Source organism: Microplitis mediator, chromosome 10, assembly GCF_029852145.1.
Source record: "Microplitis mediator isolate UGA2020A chromosome 10, iyMicMedi2.1, whole genome shotgun sequence".
Taxonomy (NCBI): Eukaryota; Metazoa; Arthropoda; class Insecta; order Hymenoptera; family Braconidae; genus Microplitis; species Microplitis mediator.
In genome coordinates, this window is record NC_079978.1 from 16,865,469 (window position 1) to 16,885,423 (window position 19,955).

Below are 19,955 nucleotides of genomic sequence, written 5' to 3' on the forward strand. Positions count from 1 at the left end.
TTAAAAAAAAAAAAATAAGAAATGTCTACATGTTTATTAAAAAATTTTGTAATAAAGAAAAAACATTAATAATTAATTTTATTGTAATATGAGCGTTCGAGGCGTGCACTTTTGGATTTTCCAAAGTTTTATAATTTTAAATTTATCTGATGTCTACTATACATTCACACTCGTAATGTAGCAGACATCAGCCAAATTTAAAATTATAAATATATAATGAAATAAAATTTGAAAAAATGCGCATTTAAAAAATTTTCAAATAAATAATTGCATTTTTTATAAATATTATTTTTTAAATTATTTACTTTCTTTATTTATAATTTTAAATTTATCTAATGTCTGCTACATTCACACTCATAAATAAAATATATCAATAGGATATTGATTTATTTTAATAAACAATTTGTTGTAACTACAAATAAATAATTGGTAATTGGTGAACTTTTTTTTGGTTAAAAGTTTGGTAAATTTTTAGAATCTGGGAGCGTATTTTTGTCTAGAAAATTTTTTGTTGTGGCTTTAGAGGCGATTTTTATTTTAAGAACTTCATTGACTAAGTTATCTAGTAGAGATACTAAAGTTATTCGTTTGTGTTGGAAAGCTTAAAGAATTTTGATCGGTTGTTTAACAATTCATGTATTTATTGCATCAGATTATTTTTTTCACAAATACATTTTTCAATACATGGTAATTGTAATAACTTTGATTTTTCATTCACTTATTGCCTGTAAATAAATTAAGATTAAATTTTGAATCACTATTTTTTTTATTGACGGAAAAAAAAATTAGTACTTACACTCTGGATCGAAACAATCATCTTCTGGAGGAGAACGTTTTTTAATTTGTGATGGACCAGCATTTACTCCTATCATGTATATAAAATAAAATAATATAATTAATGTACGTGAATATAAATTGGAAAATAACAAGTTCGGATCTCAAACGCGCATTTTATAAAAAAAAATATTACGATTATATTTTAATTGTATTTTTTAGTTAAACGTACGTGAAAAAATCTGTCAGTAAATTTTTTATTTTAATTTAGTATAACAAGTATGGGCGGAAATTAGTGTAGTTATTATCAGGCACATATGTAACTTTTTGTTTCAAATGTGTACTTACAATTATATATATAAATTACCTGCATTGAAACCAATAGTCAGCATTACGACGAAAAGTACTAAGTAGTGGAAAATCTTCATGATTGCTGAATTATTTGATGATACTGAAAAAAATTATAAAAATATTTTTGGTACTTGTTAATTTTGAAAAATATAAATTTATAATTAAATAGACAAAGAAATATTCACAATTACAAGTAAAAGAAAAAAATTTATCAATTATTATATGAATATAGTTAAAACTTACCAATATACTGCGAAAGTTTCGTTTTAAAAATGATAATTTTAGTCTCCAACTTGACGGTTTTATATAGTCATTTAAAATTGTGTGTGTGTGTGTGTATATACACAGAAAAAAAAAAATCTTCTCTCAAGAAAATTTTTCTTCAACCAAGAAATTTTTCAGCGAGTGGAATGAAAACCGAAAATTTCTTGAACGAAGTGAAATAATTTCTTGAATTTTAAATCTTCAATTCAGAAAAAAATTCTTAAGCCAATACATATTTCATACTTGGTCCAATAATAGAATTACTTGTTTTAAAAACTTGCAGTTTTTAGTTTAATAATAATTTTTCTTAATCTGAGTATGTTACTTACTTAAACCAAGAAATATAAATATTTAGTTCGAGAAAGTTATACACTTAATTAAAGAACTATGATGTTTTGAAACAATAAACGGTACGAACTCGAACTAAAAATAAAGGGAGTTGATTCAAGAAATTTAAACTCTTGGTTTGAGCATAGTGTACTTTCTCTGACCAATCACACGAAAAATCTCAAACCAAGATTACTAGAGTCTCAAGCCAAGAAAGTTTTCTCTTGGATTCTCACTCATAGATGCTCCCTCCTTCGCACCCGAAGGAATGAATACTCCCCACTCTCTCTCTTTCTCACACTAGCACAGCGAATGGATTTTGAGTTCACCTTTTTATTTTAAATAAATTAAAAATTAAATAACCAAATTATATTATTATAATAAATTAATTGATTAATGTAATTATATAATATTAAATAATTTCTCAATTTTTTTTGTAATTAAATTTTTTCTTTTTTTTTTTAACTTTTTTATATTTATGTCGAAATTCATTTATGAACGATTCATACAATCCGTTCAATATTTTGGTAAAATGTCAAAACTAACATTTTTCTAAATTATTGGCGATAACATTTGTAATATTAATTCTGGGTTTAGGATTTAAAAATGTGACTGACCATAAGCCAGTGTGGTTCAGTATATGTGGGCAAAGTAAACGTAGCCTAGCAAAGGCTGGGATGGCTTAGTTGGTAAAGCTCTCGCGTGACGCCAAATCGATCTGGGTTCGATTCCTCGTTCAAGCGATAATTGTTTTTTCTCAATTTGTTTAAATATTAACTAATTGCGAAACTTGCCCATCCCTTATAAATGCTTCTGATACAGTATTTATTTGCTTCACAGCATTGTTTCTAATATTTAAACAAAAAAAAAATTGTTCATTAAAAAAATGAAACAAAAAAAATAAATTTTTTTAGCTCGATAGATTTATTTGCTTAATTAAAGAAATTAATTTCTTGGCTGAAAATTTTTTTTTTGTTTGCGACAAATAAAAAAATTCTTGGCCCAAGAAAGTTTCTTCTTGGTTTAAAAAATTTTTTTTCTTAGTACAAAAACTTTTTTTTTTAGCTCAAGACATTGTTTCTTGACTCGATAAGGTAACAGTCTTTAGATAAGAAACAAGTTTCTCGAGTTAAAAACAAACTTTCTTGGCCCGAGAAAATAATGCTTTAAACCAAGAACAAACTTTCTTGGGCCAAGAAAGTTTGTTCTTGGTTTAAAACATTATTTTTCATGGTTCAAAAACTTTTTCGTTTCAGCTCAAGATATTTTTTCTTGACTTAAAAACGTAAAAATTTTCAGGCAAAAAAAAAATTTGTTGAATTGAAAAAAAAATCTTCTCGAACCAAAAAAAAATTTTTTGGGACCAAGAAATTTTTTTCTTGGTTTAAAGAATTTATGTTTTAGACTAAGAAAATTATGTCTTCCGCGAAGGAAATAATTTCTTGATCCAAATAATTTTTTTACTTCAATAAAGTAAGAAATTTTGCTTGGTTCAAGAAAAAAATTTCGAAGACATTTTATTTCTTGTTTCAAGATTTCCTTTTTTTCTGTGTATAATTGAAATAATTTTTGCATAAATGTATTACAAAGTTAAAACTAACCAATAATATTCCTAGGATTATTTATCAACTTATCACGTGGACAAGGATAATTGTTAGACTTGATAAAAATATCGTCGAAAACTAGTAGACCTTGCGGTTTAACGTTTAAAATATTTTTTTCATAGTAAACAAAATATTTTTATTTAACATCAATTATTACTTCTTATATCAAATTTTACAAAATATTTACACGCAGAAAAAACAATCAGTTTCATGATTGCATGACCGGGGTTCCATTTTAGAAATTAAAAGAAAAATACATTTCTAAATCATGATTTTACTCTCCGTAGTAAATTCTACAGTTTCAAATGTACTTTGAATTTTATAATCAGAAAAGATCCTAAAATTATTATTTGAAAACATTTTTTTTTGTTCTTGTGTATGAGATGTAGATTAATTAGTAAACTTTTATCCAATCAGTACACGGAAAAAAGAGCAGTTAAAAAATTACAGTTTCTACAGTAAAAATATATACCCGAGTCGAAATCTGAAATGTGGTTTTAGCCTAGATACCCTCAATTCTTTTGTTAACAGGCCTGCCGCTTACAGTGGGACTGTAATTTTGATCTCTATGCCCTCAAAGTAGCACTGGGAGGGTAAGATCATACTTTCGAAGTGATTTTAGAACTGTGATTCTATCCTCCATTGCCTAAAATTTAATTTAAGACAGCATTTTGTTGGATTTGTAAATTTTTCAACTTTTGTCAGTCGATGAAATTTTTTCTAAGTCCAAAATAAAACTCCGAAATTATTCTGGACTTAGAAAATTTTTCAACTCTTTTAAATCCATTGAATTTTTCAATTTCCCAAATTTTTTCTTGTTTATGTTTATTTTATCCTGACGGTTTTGAAATTGCATTTTAATGAATATTTATTTAATCCAATCGATAGTCAAATATTTTCTTAATAATAACTATTTTTAATCAAGAGTTTAAGTATTTTTCCAAACTTAGAATAAAAGAAAAAAAAAATATCTACTACGGTCTAAATAAACTATTGACCACACTCTTATAAACCGAAAAAAATTGTGTTCAGATAAAAATTATGAATGGACGTTGACTTTTTTGAAAAAGTAATTAACTCATCAAATAAAGTAAAGTAATTGACTCATCAAATTTATTTTTTTTAATTTAATAAATTTTGATAAATTAAAATAAATTAGTAAAATATTTATTATTAATTGTTAATTATATTCTAATACAATTAATTTATTCAAGCTCTTCAGTATTAATTGGCACAGCTATAAACATACGATCACCAATTTTCATTGAAATACAAATTGATGTTAGAATCGATTCTGACATCAATTTTTTTTGTCTTTTGCTGCGTGATTGTTTATACTTGTTTTATCTTGATACTATAAATTAATTTACAAATATTTGTAACGTTCTTTATTTAAAAATTCGCGACTATGGCAGCCATTTTAATCTTATAGTTGATATCCCCTTCGTTCCCCTTATCTACCAACGAAGACCCGATAAGGATCTATTCCACATTTAAAAAGTAGGTTTTGGAGGGTATTTTTACATTCCTGTCGACTGTAAATTTACCCTACATTTGATAAAAGCGGACAAAACTCCCAAAGTTAGGTCAGATTTACAGTTCTGCTCAATAGCTTGACTTATTACCCTGGTAGGAAGGGACCATTGGCCAAGGCTCGGACCAGGCATTGGCCAGTCGTCTTGCCAGAGTCCCGAGCCTTGGCGCAAGCCTTGGTCAAGCCTTGGCTGAACCATTGGGTGAGCATTGGTCCAAGCCTTGGATGATGTCCATGTCCTAAGCCTTGGGGAACAAAATATCAAGCCTCGGCCGAGTCTTGGGAAACGAAAAATTGAGCCTTGGCCAAGGCTTGGGAAACAAAAAATCAAGCCTCGGCCAAACCTCGGGAAGCAAAAAATCTAAGGCTCACCCAATGCTCGATCTAAAATGTTATTATTTAAATTAATAAATATAATTAAAAAGAAGTTTGATCACACTTTTATCAATATTACATTAAATTGTAATTAACTAATTACTGAATTAATGGGAAATAACGAATAAAATTATTTGGGGGCTACTGGGGTTCGAACTGAGATCCTTCTGATTACTAGGCCGGGACGCTATCCACTGTGCTAAATCTGATGTCCAAATAATCATGATTTTTTTGCTTGTTAATTATTTAATTACAATTTAATTTAAAAATATTCAATCGTAAACATGAGGTGAAATGTAGTTTTATTTAATGAACAAAATTGTCTGATGAGTAATGACATATTTTTATTAATTTGTAATTTTATGATTTGATATAAATGAATAATTTAAGAGTAAGATCAAGTAGCACTACTAGGGAAAGGGGGTAGGGTAGGCAAAACGGAGTACCCCCAAAATATTAAAAAAAAAAAAAAAAAAAATTTTTTTCGTCTAATTGCTATAAATCCGATATATTTGCGCATTTTTAGCACTACGCCCGACATCTGGGGCAAAATGGAACATCCGAAAATTCTGAATAAATGATTCTTTTATATTTTTATCGTCGAATTAAAAAAAATTTAATATATTAATCCATTTTTCGGCTGATTCTCTATAGCTGGGGCAAATTCGGCCACTAAAAATATCCGAAAATAATATTTTTATTTTTTAATTGAAAAAATTTTTGAAAAAATGCACAATAATCTGTAATCTAAAAAATCAAAAAACACGTTTTTTGGGTTCACAATAATGACAAATAAAAAATATCGAATTGTTATTTTTTATTAAATAACAATTAGTAATTAAGCTAATCGAGGGGAAACGATTTATTACACCTAAAAAAATTTTTTTTGAGTATTATAAAACCAAAAATAATTGTCAAGAGAAAGAAATATATTCTTAATGTTGAAAACAATTTAATAAAAAAAAAAAATTATCATTTTTTGGAGGGGGGCTCTCTGCCCCACAAAAAAAAATTTTTTTTTGCCTTCGTATCCACCAATGATGTGAAATGTAATTTTTCTTTATGTATATTACATATAAAAAATTTGAATTTAATGAAATTTGATCATCTTTCAGAAATTTTTTTTTTCAACTTTTTTAAAGGATACCCCATTTTGCCCGCCAAAAATAAAAATTTCATGTTAACTAAAGTTTTGTTCATAGCAATAACTAATTAAATGAAAATTATTGTATATCAAATAATTTTACTTTTTAAAAAATTTCAACTCTTGATATTAATCGTATACTCGGTAGACCGTTATGCCCTGGTCTTTTCTGTATACATATATACATAGATACATGTAAAGTTGATAATTTTAATATTAAATAAAAATTTAACCCAGGCTGAGACATTGGCCAATGGTCAGCTGCCAAGGCTCGGCTTGACAAAAATTAAACTATCGGACCCAGCCTCGGCCGATACTCGGGCCAATAGTCAGCAGCCAAGGCTCGATTTAACAAAAAATTAACTATCGGGCCTGGCCCTGGCCGAGGCTCGAGCCAATGGTCACTACCCAAGGCTCGGCTTAATTTAATGAAACCATTGGACCAAGCCTCGGCCTAGACTTGGGCCAATGGTCAGCGGCCAAGCCTCGATTTAACAAAAATTAAACTATCGGGCCTGGCCCTGGCCGAGGAAATTTTACAAAATTTTATAAAACTTTATACTGAAAATGGCCTGGTAAAATTTTATGAAATTTTACAAAGTTTTATAAAATTTTATAAAATTTTATAAAACTTCATAAAATTTTATAAAATTTGATAAAATTTTACCAGGCCATTTTCAGTATAAAATTTTATAAAATTTTATAAAATGTTAGTACTAAAATTTTATAAAATTTTATAAAATTTTACAAAATTTTATAAAAACATTTTTTCCCGAGAATACAAATAATATAGATAAATCTATTTATCTCAATACTTGGCAATTAAAAAGAGTTTAAAGTATGAAAAGGCACAAATTCAAGTCAAGATCTTTCTAACGGTACCAAATTTAATAACATTAACGAATTCTATCATATAGATATGCCGGGAACGAAATTTTCCTTATTCTTTTAATAATGTAGATAATTAATTGAAAATAAGAAATTAAAAAAATCAAATTGATAATTTCTAAGTTAAATAAAAATTCATAATAGAAAAAAATTAATTAATTTTATAAAATAAAAGTAATGATTAAATATAAAATGAGCGATTGAGGTGTACAGTTTTGAAGTTTCCAACATTTTTCAAAATTATAAATTATTTAATCTCAATAATTTGTTTTTCTCAACTTTTCTATGACGTCACTGTTGTGCAACACATTTTTACTTGAACTAGATAAACTCTATAATGCTCAATGTCACTCGTTATTTAAGATAACTATTTTTTAACAAATCCCGTTTTACCCATCCCAGCTTTATGTATTTCTTCACATTCGACTTTTGATCTCAAACTCGATATTTCCTGATTACTTTTCATCTTGTAAAATTAAAAATCTAGTAATGCGTAACTTGATTTTACAAAGTATTACATTTTACTAGTTTGTAAGATAAATTTTACGTCTACAAAAATTTATCAGAAAACAACATTTATTGCTAGAAATGTCAAAGATCACTATCGTCAATATCTAAAAGTCATGCAGTAATCCGCGGATCAGTCATATAAAAGCTGGCAGAACATCAGAAAAGAACAATTGGTGATAAATAATAATTGCATATATATTTTTAATTATACCTCTGTACTATTGTAATTACTGTAATATTTAAATTGAATAATTGTTGTATTTTTCCGCTTCAGGATATAAAATAAAAAAATGTCGAAAATAATTTTATTATTATCACTTTTCGTATTGATTGGTCTCCATGTTAATGCAGCTGCAGGCTGTAAAGGCAAGTGGGTAAGTAATTATCATAACACAGTGAAAGAAAAAAAAATTGTCAACGAGGAAGAACCGTCAGTAAAGCACCCCTAGCGCTTTCGCGCTTGAGGTGTGCAAAAAATTACACGCAAAGAATTTTGAGTAAAAATTGCCCATAAAGTTTGGTACTGTAAGGACATCTAGTCAGTAAATGAACTTTTATTATGTTGTTAGTAGAAATTGCACTTTATTTACATGCTATCGAATAGCATATTTTATAATGTGCATGGGGAAAATTTCGATATTTTCCACATGTCCTCAGAGTATTATATTTTTTAGGTAAATTTTACTGAAAATTTCTCTGCGTGTAAAAGTAGACATAAACAATTTTGAAAAAATTTAAACTTTAATCAATAAGTTTAAACTGATGAAATTCTGGGCTTTGACAATTTATCCCTTAAATTCAATATTTAATAAATTCCAATCGATATTAAATCGCGCACACACTGATAGAAGGATTTCTGAGCATTTGAAAAGATTTCTTAGTACAATTTAAAAAATCATTTCTTAAACATGATTTCTTTGTATTTAACAAATATTTCTTACTATTTGAGAAATGAGTTCTACTGAAAAATGAAAATTCGATAAAATATAAATTTTTTTAGTGCCATCCATCACAAGGATACAACTGTTGTGCAGGACATTCATGCAGTTCGTATGCTTGGCAAGGTACATGCCAACATGAGGATCAACGTGAAATAGATAGTATGAAGATGGCACCGGGGAAATAATCATAACATACAGTGAAGATTAATAAATGCATTGTATCATGATACAATGCATTTATTAATCTTCACTGTATGTTATGATTATTTCCCCGGTGCCATCTTCATACTATCTATTTCACGTTGATCCTCATGTTGGCATGTACCTTGCCAAGCATACGAACTGCATGAATGTCCTGCACAACAGTTGTATCCTTGTGATGGATGGCACTAAAAAAATTTATATTTTATCGAATTTTCATTTTTCAGTAGAACTCATTTCTCAAATAGTAAGAAATATTTGTTAAATACAAAGAAATCATGTTTAAGAAATGATTTTTTAAATTGTACTAAGAAATCTTTTCAAATGCTCAGAAATCCTTCTATCAGTGTGTGCGCGATTTAATATCGATTGGAATTTATTAAATATTGAATTTAAGGGATAAATTGTCAAAGCCCAGAATTTCATCAGTTTAAACTTATTGATTAAAGTTTAAATTTTTTCAAAATTGTTTATGTCTACTTTTACACGCAGAGAAATTTTCAGTAAAATTTACCTAAAAAATATAATACTCTGAGGACATGTGGAAAATATCGAAATTTTCCCCATGCACATTATAAAATATGCTATTCGATAGCATGTAAATAAAGTGCAATTTCTACTAACAACATAATAAAAGTTCATTTACTGACTAGATGTCCTTACAGTACCAAACTTTATGGGCAATTTTTACTCAAAATTCTTTGCGTGTAATTTTTTGCACACCTCAAGCGCGAAAGCGCTAGGGGTGCTTTACTGACGGTTCTTCCTCGTTGACAATTTTTTTTTCTTTCACTGTGTTATGATAATTACTTACCCACTTGCCTTTACAGCCTGCAGCTGCATTAACATGGAGACCAATCAATACGAAAAGTGATAATAATAAAATTATTTTCGACATTTTTTTATTTTATATCCTGAAGCGGAAAAATACAACAATTATTCAATTTAAATATTACAGTAATTACAATAGTACAGAGGTATAATTAAAAATATATATGCAATTATTATTTATCACCAATTGTTCTTTTCTGATGTTCTGCCAGCTTTTATATGACTGATCCGCGGATTACTGCATGACTTTTAGATATTGACGATAGTGATCTTTGACATTTCTAGCAATAAATGTTGTTTTCTGATAAATTTTTGTAGACGTAAAATTTATCTTACAAACTAGTAAAATGTAATACTTTGTAAAATCAAGTTACGCATTACTAGATTTTTAATTTTACAAGATGAAAAGTAATCAGGAAATATCGAGTTTGAGATCAAAAGTCGAATGTGAAGAAATACATAAAGCTGGGATGGGTAAAACGGGATTTGTTAAAAAATAGTTATCTTAAATAACGAGTGACATTGAGCATTATAGAGTTTATCTAGTTCAAGTAAAAATGTGTTGCACAACAGTGACGTCATAGAAAAGTTGAGAAAAACAAATTATTGAGATTAAATAATTTATAATTTTGAAAAATGTTGGAAACTTCAAAACTGTACACCTCAATCGCTCATTTTATATTTAATCATTACTTTTATTTTATAAAATTAATTAATTTTTTTCTATTATGAATTTTTATTTAACTTAGAAATTATCAATTTGATTTTTTTAATTTCTTATTTTCAATTAATTATCTACATTATTAAAAGAATAAGGAAAATTTCGTTCCCGGCATATCTATATGATAGAATTCGTTAATGTTATTAAATTTGGTACCGTTAGAAAGATCTTGACTTGAATTTGTGCCTTTTCATACTTTAAACTCTTTTTAATTGCCAAGTATTGAGATAAATAGATTTATCTATATTATTTGTATTACATTTAAATTACGCGAGAAAAAAGACGACCGTATTTATTTTCTGTAAATAAATTAATACTTTAATTATTCTGTCACTAAATATGACTGAATGTCACTGAATACATAGATATATTATTGATATCGCGTTACTTACTCCAAAATGACAGATTTTTATACACTGATAGAAGAATTTATTGAATATTAATAAATTTATTTGTTTAGATGCTATAATTTCATTTATTAAATATCAATAAATATTTGTTAACATTTAATAAATATTCATTAATAGTTAACAAATATTTATTAACAGTTAATAAATTATTGTTAGAGTGAATGTGTCTTTTTTTTACGGTGCGCCGTGAAGATCGTTCATAAACAAATAACGCTATAACCTTCCTTAATGAAGATACGATACTGAGTACTGAACATAATAAAATATTTTTGTGTTGAGTTTTAAATAAAAAAGTTTAAAGTGGCGCATAAAGTTTTTCAAAAATTGATTGAAATGGATGTGTTGCTAAATTTATAGGGCCTAGGTGATCTATATCCAATGTTGATGAGTCAGTACAATTCATCGAATAAGATTAAAGTCTTCATACATATCGGAAACCTTTAAACTTATTAATATAAAAATAATTATGATTTTAGTTATATAGTTTTTCTCATTTTTCTGTAGAGCATGATATAACTGATTTAGATACTCTGAAAGAATCATAGAAAATAGTAGTGATGAAATGAAATTCATGTTATATCAAGCATGTTGTTTATCGTCGTAAATTAATTTAAGATATATTTCTGTAAATATTAATTTACTATCATACATGTTATATTTTTTGTATATTTGTTGTTGAAAAAGTATAAAAAAATTTCAATGAAACGAATATTATTTATTTTTTTTATTATAATTATTTATTTCAGCTTTTAGAGCCTAGAAATAGGTCTGGGTACATATAGTCTTACATAAATTTGTTTCTTTTACATTCTATTATCTTAAATTAATTTTACTTTATACGATGCGTACTTTTTCTCTAAATTATTATATATTATTATTAATAATATATTAATATACTATATATTTTTTTTATAAGCATTTTCACTTTGTAATATATATCAATAGTCTTTTATCAGTCTTTTAAATTCTTTTTAAGATCTTTTTCTAAATTCTAACTTTTAATTTTTGGTATCTACACTGTCTATTTTTAATTTATCACACACATAAATATCAAAACAATGAAGGACAATGCATTGCTGCTTATTCCTTTCATCACTCTTCTGCCCTGATTACACAACTGAATTCGATCGAATTAAACAGAATTAAATTTTTAATTCTATTAAATTCAGATAAATTCTGTTAATTCGGTACCTAACTTAGAAATGAATTCTGTCTTATTCGGTAGGAAAACCAGAATTTGTCCAAATTAAAACGAATTTAAATAATTCTATTCGGTTTAATTCTGATTAATTCGAAAATAATTCTCCAATTTCTGGTTCAGAATCCGAATTAAACTGAATTAAAACGAATTTGAAATTTTTAAATCGGTTTTATTCTGTTTAATTCAAATTCAAATTTTCAATTCAGTTGAATTCTGTTTTGCAGAATTCGACAGAATATAACAGAATGAAAATTTTTAATTCGGTCGAATTCAGTTATTTAATCAGGGTGATTTCTTTCCCGTTTCTTTGTCCTTCCTCTGTATATCACGTTTCTTTTTTTCTATTTCTTTTAACCAGATAGCTGCCTCTTTCAGCCCTTCATTACTCAATATTTCTTCAATTGATAGCGTTGTTCTCTTTACTTCGCCACATTCTTTCCACCAGTGTTCTAATCGGTCTTGTCCCTTGCCACAAAGCCAGCATGTCCTTTCTTTATCACTTTTCCACATCTTGTTAGCTTCTTCTAATGTCCCACACCTTGCTTTTGCTATTATAACGTAGTTTTCTTCATATGCTCTCTCTAGGTATGCTGGTAGTTCTCCTGTATGTATTGAAACGAATATTACCTATAAATATTTTTAATTTACATTGTAAATTATTTTAATTTATGTTACCCTAATAATTTTCACCGCAAAAAAAAAATTCTGTAATTTATTACAACTATTTTTTTATGATTCATTTTATTTTCTCTATTTTTTTTATCAGAAAACTATAAATCGATCTCATCTAATTAAATTCTATTATTTATTGAAGTTATAAGGTTACAAAAACTGTCAAAGTAGAGCTTTTATGCTCACTTTTTATTTAACTCCCTTAATAAATGATTTATTAACAGTTAATAAATATTTATTAATAATTAACAACTATTTATTAATAGTTAATAAATATTTATTGACTATTAATAAATGTTTGTTAACTGTTAATAAATATTTATTAAATCATCTCTGTTAAAAAATGTCTGCTATATCACACTCATAATGTAAAATGTATTTAAAATTTTGAAATGATTAAATATCCAATGAAAATAAATATTTTGAACTGAAGAATAGAAACAAAATAAATCATTTGAGGTTATACTATAAAAATAATAAAAAAAAAAACTAAACACAAAAGTTTATTTTTTATCATTCATGCGATATAAGTGCTATCTTGGCGCACGCTCTTTTGTTCGCCAAATAGCTGTTTGCCCATTCAACTGTTTCCACGACATTTTTGTGCGTTATACGATTATCTGCGTGCGACAAGTAAATTTGAGTGCGACAAGTAAACTTGTCGCACTCAAATTTACTTGCCATATGCAGATTATCGTATAACCCACAAAAATGTCGCGGTAACAGTTGAATGAGCAAACAGCTTCTTGGGGAACAAAACAGCGAGCACTAAAATAGTACTCATATCGCATTAATAATAAAAAAATGTATGTTCAATTCGTGCGGTGTTGCCGATTACCCACTCGAGCAAATGAGCGCACTCACTTCGTTCGTGCGCTCAACTTTGCTCTCGTGGGCAATCGACAACTTACCGCACTAGTTGTACAATATACTATTTTATGATTTAAATTAGAGTTTATCTATATTTAATGCATTTTTTATAACAATCATACTCTGTTTAGAAAATCTCATAGAATCCAATAGATTCTTATAAATTCCCATAGAGATTTTATGAGAATGAATGAGTAGTACTCATTGAGTACTATGAGAAGTGCTATTCGCTATGCGTGTGACTACAGCGCCAGACAAAATATGAACTACGGGAATATGTCAATAGCAAGAAACATAAAAATAAATAAATATTACAAATAATAGTAAAAAAAAAAGTTATAAGAAATATGTGACAGGTTTATGGTAATTGCAGTTTGGTTTTTTAATTCAACGAATCAACAACAAGTAAATATAATGATAAAAAATGAAAAAGAATGCAGTAAACATTTAGGTTAAGTTATATGAAATTCATATCCAAGTCAAAAAATGATACTAAGGAAAAAATCACAATGATAAATAAATAATTAAATAGTTATCTCAATGTAATATATGAATATTTATTTGATTAATATAAGTAATAATAGCCTCCCGTAACGCCGTAACCACTGCGAACGCTTTAGTCGATTTAATTTCCTCTACAATGGCTTCACTCAGAACGAATATTATTATACATACAGCTATAAGAATCTATCAGATTTTTTAAGCAGGGTACATACTGCATTAAATATAAGGGCTCCAGTAATAATTAATATTGCACTTTATTTAGCCAAACAATAAAACTCACCGTTAATATCTATCAATAACATTAATATGACTGGCTGTTCCGGTACTGGGCACGGATTCAGTTTGGTGTACCAATAGACGAACAGTAAAATTAATATAAGAATACTATTTTTTCTATATTGTTAGTATGTTTTCTTGAATTTTATGTCATTCAAGATGAATATACAAAAAAAAATTATTGAAAAGTAATTCTATACATTTTCTATAAGCTTAAGACCATTGACTGATTTCGTAGCAAAACCATTAAGAGACATGAAAAAGTCATGAATCCGAGACTATTGCTATAATTAAAATTTTTGCTATATATTTCGGATATATTCTAAAATCTATTTTATATCATATTTTGTAACTAAACGATTAAGGTTTTAAATAAAGAAAGTTTTATTTAATTTCATCTCGTACGAGTAAAAATATAATATAATGATTATCAAATCGCTCCGGTATTGGGTCTTGTTCCGGTATTGGGACATTTACCTTATTGTTTAAAAAAAATAACTTCAAAAAAATTCAACTTTTTTCAATTATATTTATTTAAAAAATTTTACAGTTTTATCGCGATTGTTAACTATGTCTCAAAAACTAGATCAACAGCTTTCTGAGTTAGACCGACTTAAAGAACTTAAATATTATGCAGAAATACATTTATTGTTTTCTGATATATATCTTCCTATATTACGGAGCTTGTCAGATCCTCATGGCTCAGAAAAAAATCCTAATTCTTGGAAGGCTCTCAAAGAAGGATCTTACTATCTAGGAAACGCTTATAAGTTAGTTCAACAACATAAAATTATTCTGGGTTCACTAGACAAAAACTTGGAACCAGTGGATAAGTTGTTGACATCACTAGAATATAATCCGAAACACAAATCACAAGGATACACAGACGAAGCTTACGGTGGAACGGCCATATGCTTTATATCAAAAGGACAAGGCACCAAGTACTACAACTTATTGCACAGTGACTTGGCGAAAGACATGAGATTCTTTGTACAATTGGTTGAACGTGACATCGACGTCTTATTAAAAAATTCTTAAAATCAGTCAATCAGAGATTGCAGGCTGCTCCATACAAGGCCATCAAAGATGATAATCTCACGGTAGAGAATTGCAGTCAAATGGTATCCGATTTCAAAGACGACGATGGAAGGACAGCATTGCACTGGGCTGCTTACGACGGCAACGTAGATATTGCAAACGCCTTGTTAGAAAATGGCGCCCAAGTTACCCTGAGTAACAAAAGCAACACGCCACTGCATTTGGCTGCTTCGAAAGGCCACATAGAAGTTGTTAAACTATTGCTGCAAAATGTTAGTCGCGGTGAATTAATAATAATGATAATAATAATAATAATAATTTATTCATTTGTACACCAATACATTAGCTGTTAGCTATTTATAATAATACATTTTATCCAATTTGTCTCGCATCACAATTTTATACATCGAATTTATTAAATAGTTTAGATAAAAAAAAACATTCCCGATAAAATAAAATAAAAAATGACTGCAGTGTGTGTTCATTTACTCGGAATAGTGCCGGTTTTAATAGAAATGATTTATTATAAAAATAACGAGAAGGACTACAGTAGTGATTTTCGAAAAGGACCTTCTTTGTATAATTCTGAAGACAGTGAAAAAAAAAATGAAGTCATTTAGTCAAGCCATTCACGAACTATCCGTGCCACCGCAGACAGGAAAGTACAACGGGCCCAGGCTTGGTCCAGGCTTGGTTCAACTATGTAGAACTCTGGGCCAAACTTGTAAGCCAGCCTTGTTCCAGCCTTGGTAGAAGTCTGGAATGATAACATCGTGCCAAGCCTGGTTGCCAGCCCTGACCCATGCTTGCTTGCCAAACCTGGCCCATGCATCGAAAAAACAAATAAAATTAATTAAAAAAAATTTTATTATTATTAACCTACTAGAGTTTGTGATGATTAATGTCTAAATTATTTGAGTGAGGTAAATGACGTGAAAAAAACTCGGTGAAAATTCTGCTGGGCTTTGGGCGCGATCTGACGTCCTTCTGGTTGCTGGGTTTGAACGGTAGCTACTGGACGAACCTACTCATGTTAAACTGAAATTTTTATATGATCTACTTATTCATTTCACTACAACCACTCGGTTATATGAAATGTAAAGAGCAATTTAATTAATATTTTCGATTAAGAAAAAAAATAAATAATAATTTCCCATTATTTATATTATAATCACATAATTTTTTAAAATAAAATTTATTAAATTTAATTGATTATTTATCAAGAACCCATCTTAATTATCTTGCTCTAACACCATTATTAAAAATAACATTTATTGTAACAATTTATAAGTTATTTCTTAATTAAATTAATTTTTATAAGTAAAATTATAAAATTACGGTTGACAACTTACTGAAAGTATCAGTCTTATTAATTAGTATTTCCTCTTTAGATTAATGTGGTTTCTATAACGTGTAAGTGTGATATAAAAATAAAATATACAGTTTAATTCGAAAAAATCTTGTGACCTTGACGAGTCCGTTATAAAGCACAACCTCTTCGCTTCGCGTTCGAGGCGTGCAATTGTAGATATTTTCAAGTTGATTATTGAAGTGCATCTAAAGTAATTTGATACTAGGAGTTCTTTTATTGTAAATTGATAAGAAAAAAAAATCAAACTAATTTTGTACTATTTTTTTTACAACAAATTTTTGCGAAGGTGGTGAAAAAAAAAGATTCAAAATAATGCTCAATTATATTTACAAAAGTGATTTTGGAATGTTTAAAAAACATTTAAAAAAAAAAAAAACACAATTTTTTTATACATTTTTAGGGGTATCCTATTTTACACATCCCCCTCTCCCGCCCGTTTTGCCCTCCTGTCCTCGATATATTAGATATAGATAGTGTCCACAATTTTTATGCTTGTGATGCTTTTATGCAATTGATGCTTTGGTAGGGGCGCGCATGCGCACTGCTCTAGTGAGCAGAAAGAAACTAGTACTTCACTGAACTGAAGTACGAGGCAGCGTTGTGTATGCTGATATAATTTAATTTCTTTTGTCCTGTTCTTAAAAACCACGAAAAGTATTAATACAAACAAATCGTAAAATTGAAAAAATTTGACCGCATATTTCTAATCAATTATCAACTATAAAATATTGTATTGAGTGGAAATAATAAAAAATAAAAAAAAATAAAAATGAACGTGTTATCATCATCAGATGATTCTTCGAACGATGAGGAAATTCTGAGAAATTTTGATGCGGAAGCTAATCTGATAATATTAACTGATACGTTGCCGAAGAAGTCTGCAGAGAAATACCTAACAAATCATGAGGCCTATAAATAATGGCTACAAGAACACAGAGATTCTTTATCTGATTCTGATGAAAGTAACCTAATTGCCCTATCCAAAAATTCCCTTAGAATCCACTCAACTGCGACAAAAACCGCATAGAATCCTATAGACTGTATTGGTTTCTATGCGGTTTTTGTCGCAATTGAGTGGATTCTATGGGAATTTTTGGATAGGGTGTATACTTTAAAGAATTAAGTAAGAGGTTACGACCGTCGACTATATGGTCTACATGGTCCATGTTAAAAAAGACATTAAATACTAATGATAATATCGATATTGGAAAATTTAAAAATTTAAAAAGTCTGGTTAAAAATAATTCTAAAGGTTTTAGGCCTAAAAAATCTTTAGTGTTGAAATGGAATGATGTTATAAAATTTATCGATGATGCATCAGACGTAACACATTTGGATCAAAAGGTTAATGTGAATATTTACTTACATAAATCTATATTAATATTTTTATAATATGGATATTAATATTCTTATTTTTATTATGATTTTAGGTTATCTTGATATTTGGTATTTCTGGGGCTCTCCGATGTCAAGAAATCTATAACCTTAAAAGACAAGACGTAGAAGATCTTGGAAACCGGTATCTTGTTTCTGTTAACAATACCAAAAATGATGTGCCTCGGCAGTTTATAATTGGCGAATTTTTTTACGAAAGAGTCAAAAAATACATATCATTGAGACCGAAGGAACCATTTTCTGATAATTTCTTCGTACAGTATCGCAGAGGAAAATGTGTTCACCATAATATTGGAAGAAACACCATTGGGACAACACCTCAAAATATTGCGTTATTTCTAAATTTACCCGATCCAAAACGTTATACTGGCCATTGTTTCCGAAGGACTACTGCCACATTATTGTCTGACTCAGGTGCCAATACAACTATGCTTAAACAACTAGGTGGCTGGAAATCAACAGCTATAGCCCAAGGTTATTATTATATTTTAATTATTCTATTTTTCTATTTTACTAATTTATTCCTTTACTAATTTACAGGCTATGTTGAGAATTCATTAAAAACTAGGGAAAGAATTTTTAATAGAATTACTGGTACAGTTGGTCCTGAAGTTAATAATAATTCAAAACCATCAACTAGCTCAAGCAACTCGACAATGACAAATCATGGAAATTTACAATATGCTGACACTGCTGACCAAAGATTTTGGAGATGATTTTATATTTGATGCTGAAGACTTAGTTAATATTGATAATTTAAATATACCCGAAAAAACTATATCACCACCGCCATCAACAACAATAACGACAGCATGAACACCAACAACCGCGTTTACAACACATGCTCGAAGATCACCATTAGTAACTCAGCCTACACACTTTACTACGAAATCACCCATCAACATTTTCTCCAAAGAGCAGAAAAATGAACCACCAGCAAAGAGATTTAAATTTAACTCCCTAAGAACTCTTTCGAAAGAAAAGAAATTAAATTTAGCTTCGTACGCAGATACTTGCAACACTTTTAATAACTGCACTTTCAATGGCAACATTATTAATAATTTTTATTGTTCATGTATGCCTAATAATTCTGATGAACGTGATGAAAAATAAAATATGTTATAATTAATTAAAACTATTCAATTACTTTTATTTAATTTTAAAAAGTTATTATTATTTTTGTCTATTAGATGCACTTGATGCCTGCCCTCGACCAGCCGCACTCGCTTCGCTCGTGCTGCAAATGTCGGACAGGCATCAAGACATACCAAGACACATTTGTAAGCAAGAAAACCGATATTAATTAACGTACTTTCGACCGCAGATAAAGAAAAATAGTATACACTACACGGGCAGAAGTTTGAGAACCCTGAACTGATGATGCTCGGCTTCGCCTCGGGCATCATGGCGCGCAGTGCAGGAATCTCAAACTTTCTGCCCTTGTAGTGTAATATACTATTGGAAAAATTTTATTTTTGCAATATCTCCGAACGCACCCTACCGATTAAGCTCAAATTTATTAAATTACAGCTTCAAGATATTAACAAGCCGCGTCGAATGACACCTCAAAGATCAAAATCGGTTTATCCGTTCAAGAGTTATGAATATTTACACACATACACTGTAAAAAGAGCGGTGTTAAAAATGGACTCGTTTTAACTCCGCCCGGTGTAAAAATGAAATTATACCGGTGTAGGAGGAGTAATACACCGGTGTTAAAAATACCGGTGTTAAATTGGGGTAACCGGTGTA

The 19,955-nt window shown here is 28.7% G+C and overlaps 1 protein-coding gene and 3 long non-coding RNA genes across 4 annotated transcripts; 2 read left to right on the forward strand and 2 right to left on the reverse strand.

The window, feature by feature from the left end:
• Nucleotides 1-645: 645 nt before the first annotated feature.
• On the reverse strand, nt 646-1,362 carry LOC130676112 (uncharacterized). Its single transcript, XR_008991380.1, has 3 exons — nt 1,142-1,362; nt 797-865; nt 646-725 (listed from the first exon to the last, which is right to left on the reverse strand). It is a non-coding gene; the product is annotated as an uncharacterized LOC130676112 (long non-coding RNA).
• Nucleotides 1,363-7,890: 6,528 nt separating this feature from the next.
• LOC130675550 (uncharacterized) lies at nt 7,891-8,921 on the forward strand. The gene is made up of 3 exons (XR_008991307.1): nt 7,891-7,944; nt 8,046-8,145; nt 8,772-8,921. It is a non-coding gene; the product is annotated as an uncharacterized LOC130675550 (long non-coding RNA).
• A 30-nt stretch (nt 8,922-8,951) lies between these two features.
• LOC130675551 (uncharacterized) lies at nt 8,952-9,982 on the reverse strand. The gene is made up of 3 exons (XR_008991308.1): nt 9,929-9,982; nt 9,728-9,827; nt 8,952-9,101 (listed from the first exon to the last, which is right to left on the reverse strand). It is a non-coding gene; the product is annotated as an uncharacterized LOC130675551 (long non-coding RNA).
• Nucleotides 9,983-17,948: 7,966 nt separating this feature from the next.
• Nucleotides 17,949-19,301, forward strand: LOC130676039 (uncharacterized). The gene is made up of 3 exons (XM_057482000.1): nt 17,949-18,152; nt 18,239-18,677; nt 18,744-19,301. The coding sequence occupies exons 1-3, from the start codon at nt 17,973-17,975 to the stop codon at nt 18,917-18,919; spliced, it is 795 nt and encodes a 264-aa protein (XP_057337983.1). The 5' UTR covers nt 17,949-17,972; the 3' UTR covers nt 18,920-19,301.
• Nucleotides 19,302-19,955: the final 654 nt, after the last annotated feature.

Coding starts and splice junctions, on each gene's coding strand:
- LOC130676039 (XM_057482000.1), top strand. CDS start 17,973: ATGTTAAAAAAGACATTAAATACTAATGATAATATCGATATTGGAAAA. Junction 18,153..18,238: donor TAACACATTTGGATCAAAAG/GTTAATGTGAAT, acceptor TTATGATTTTAG/GTTATCTTGATATTTGGTAT. Junction 18,678..18,743: donor ATCAACAGCTATAGCCCAAG/GTTATTATTATA, acceptor ACTAATTTACAG/GCTATGTTGAGAATTCATTA.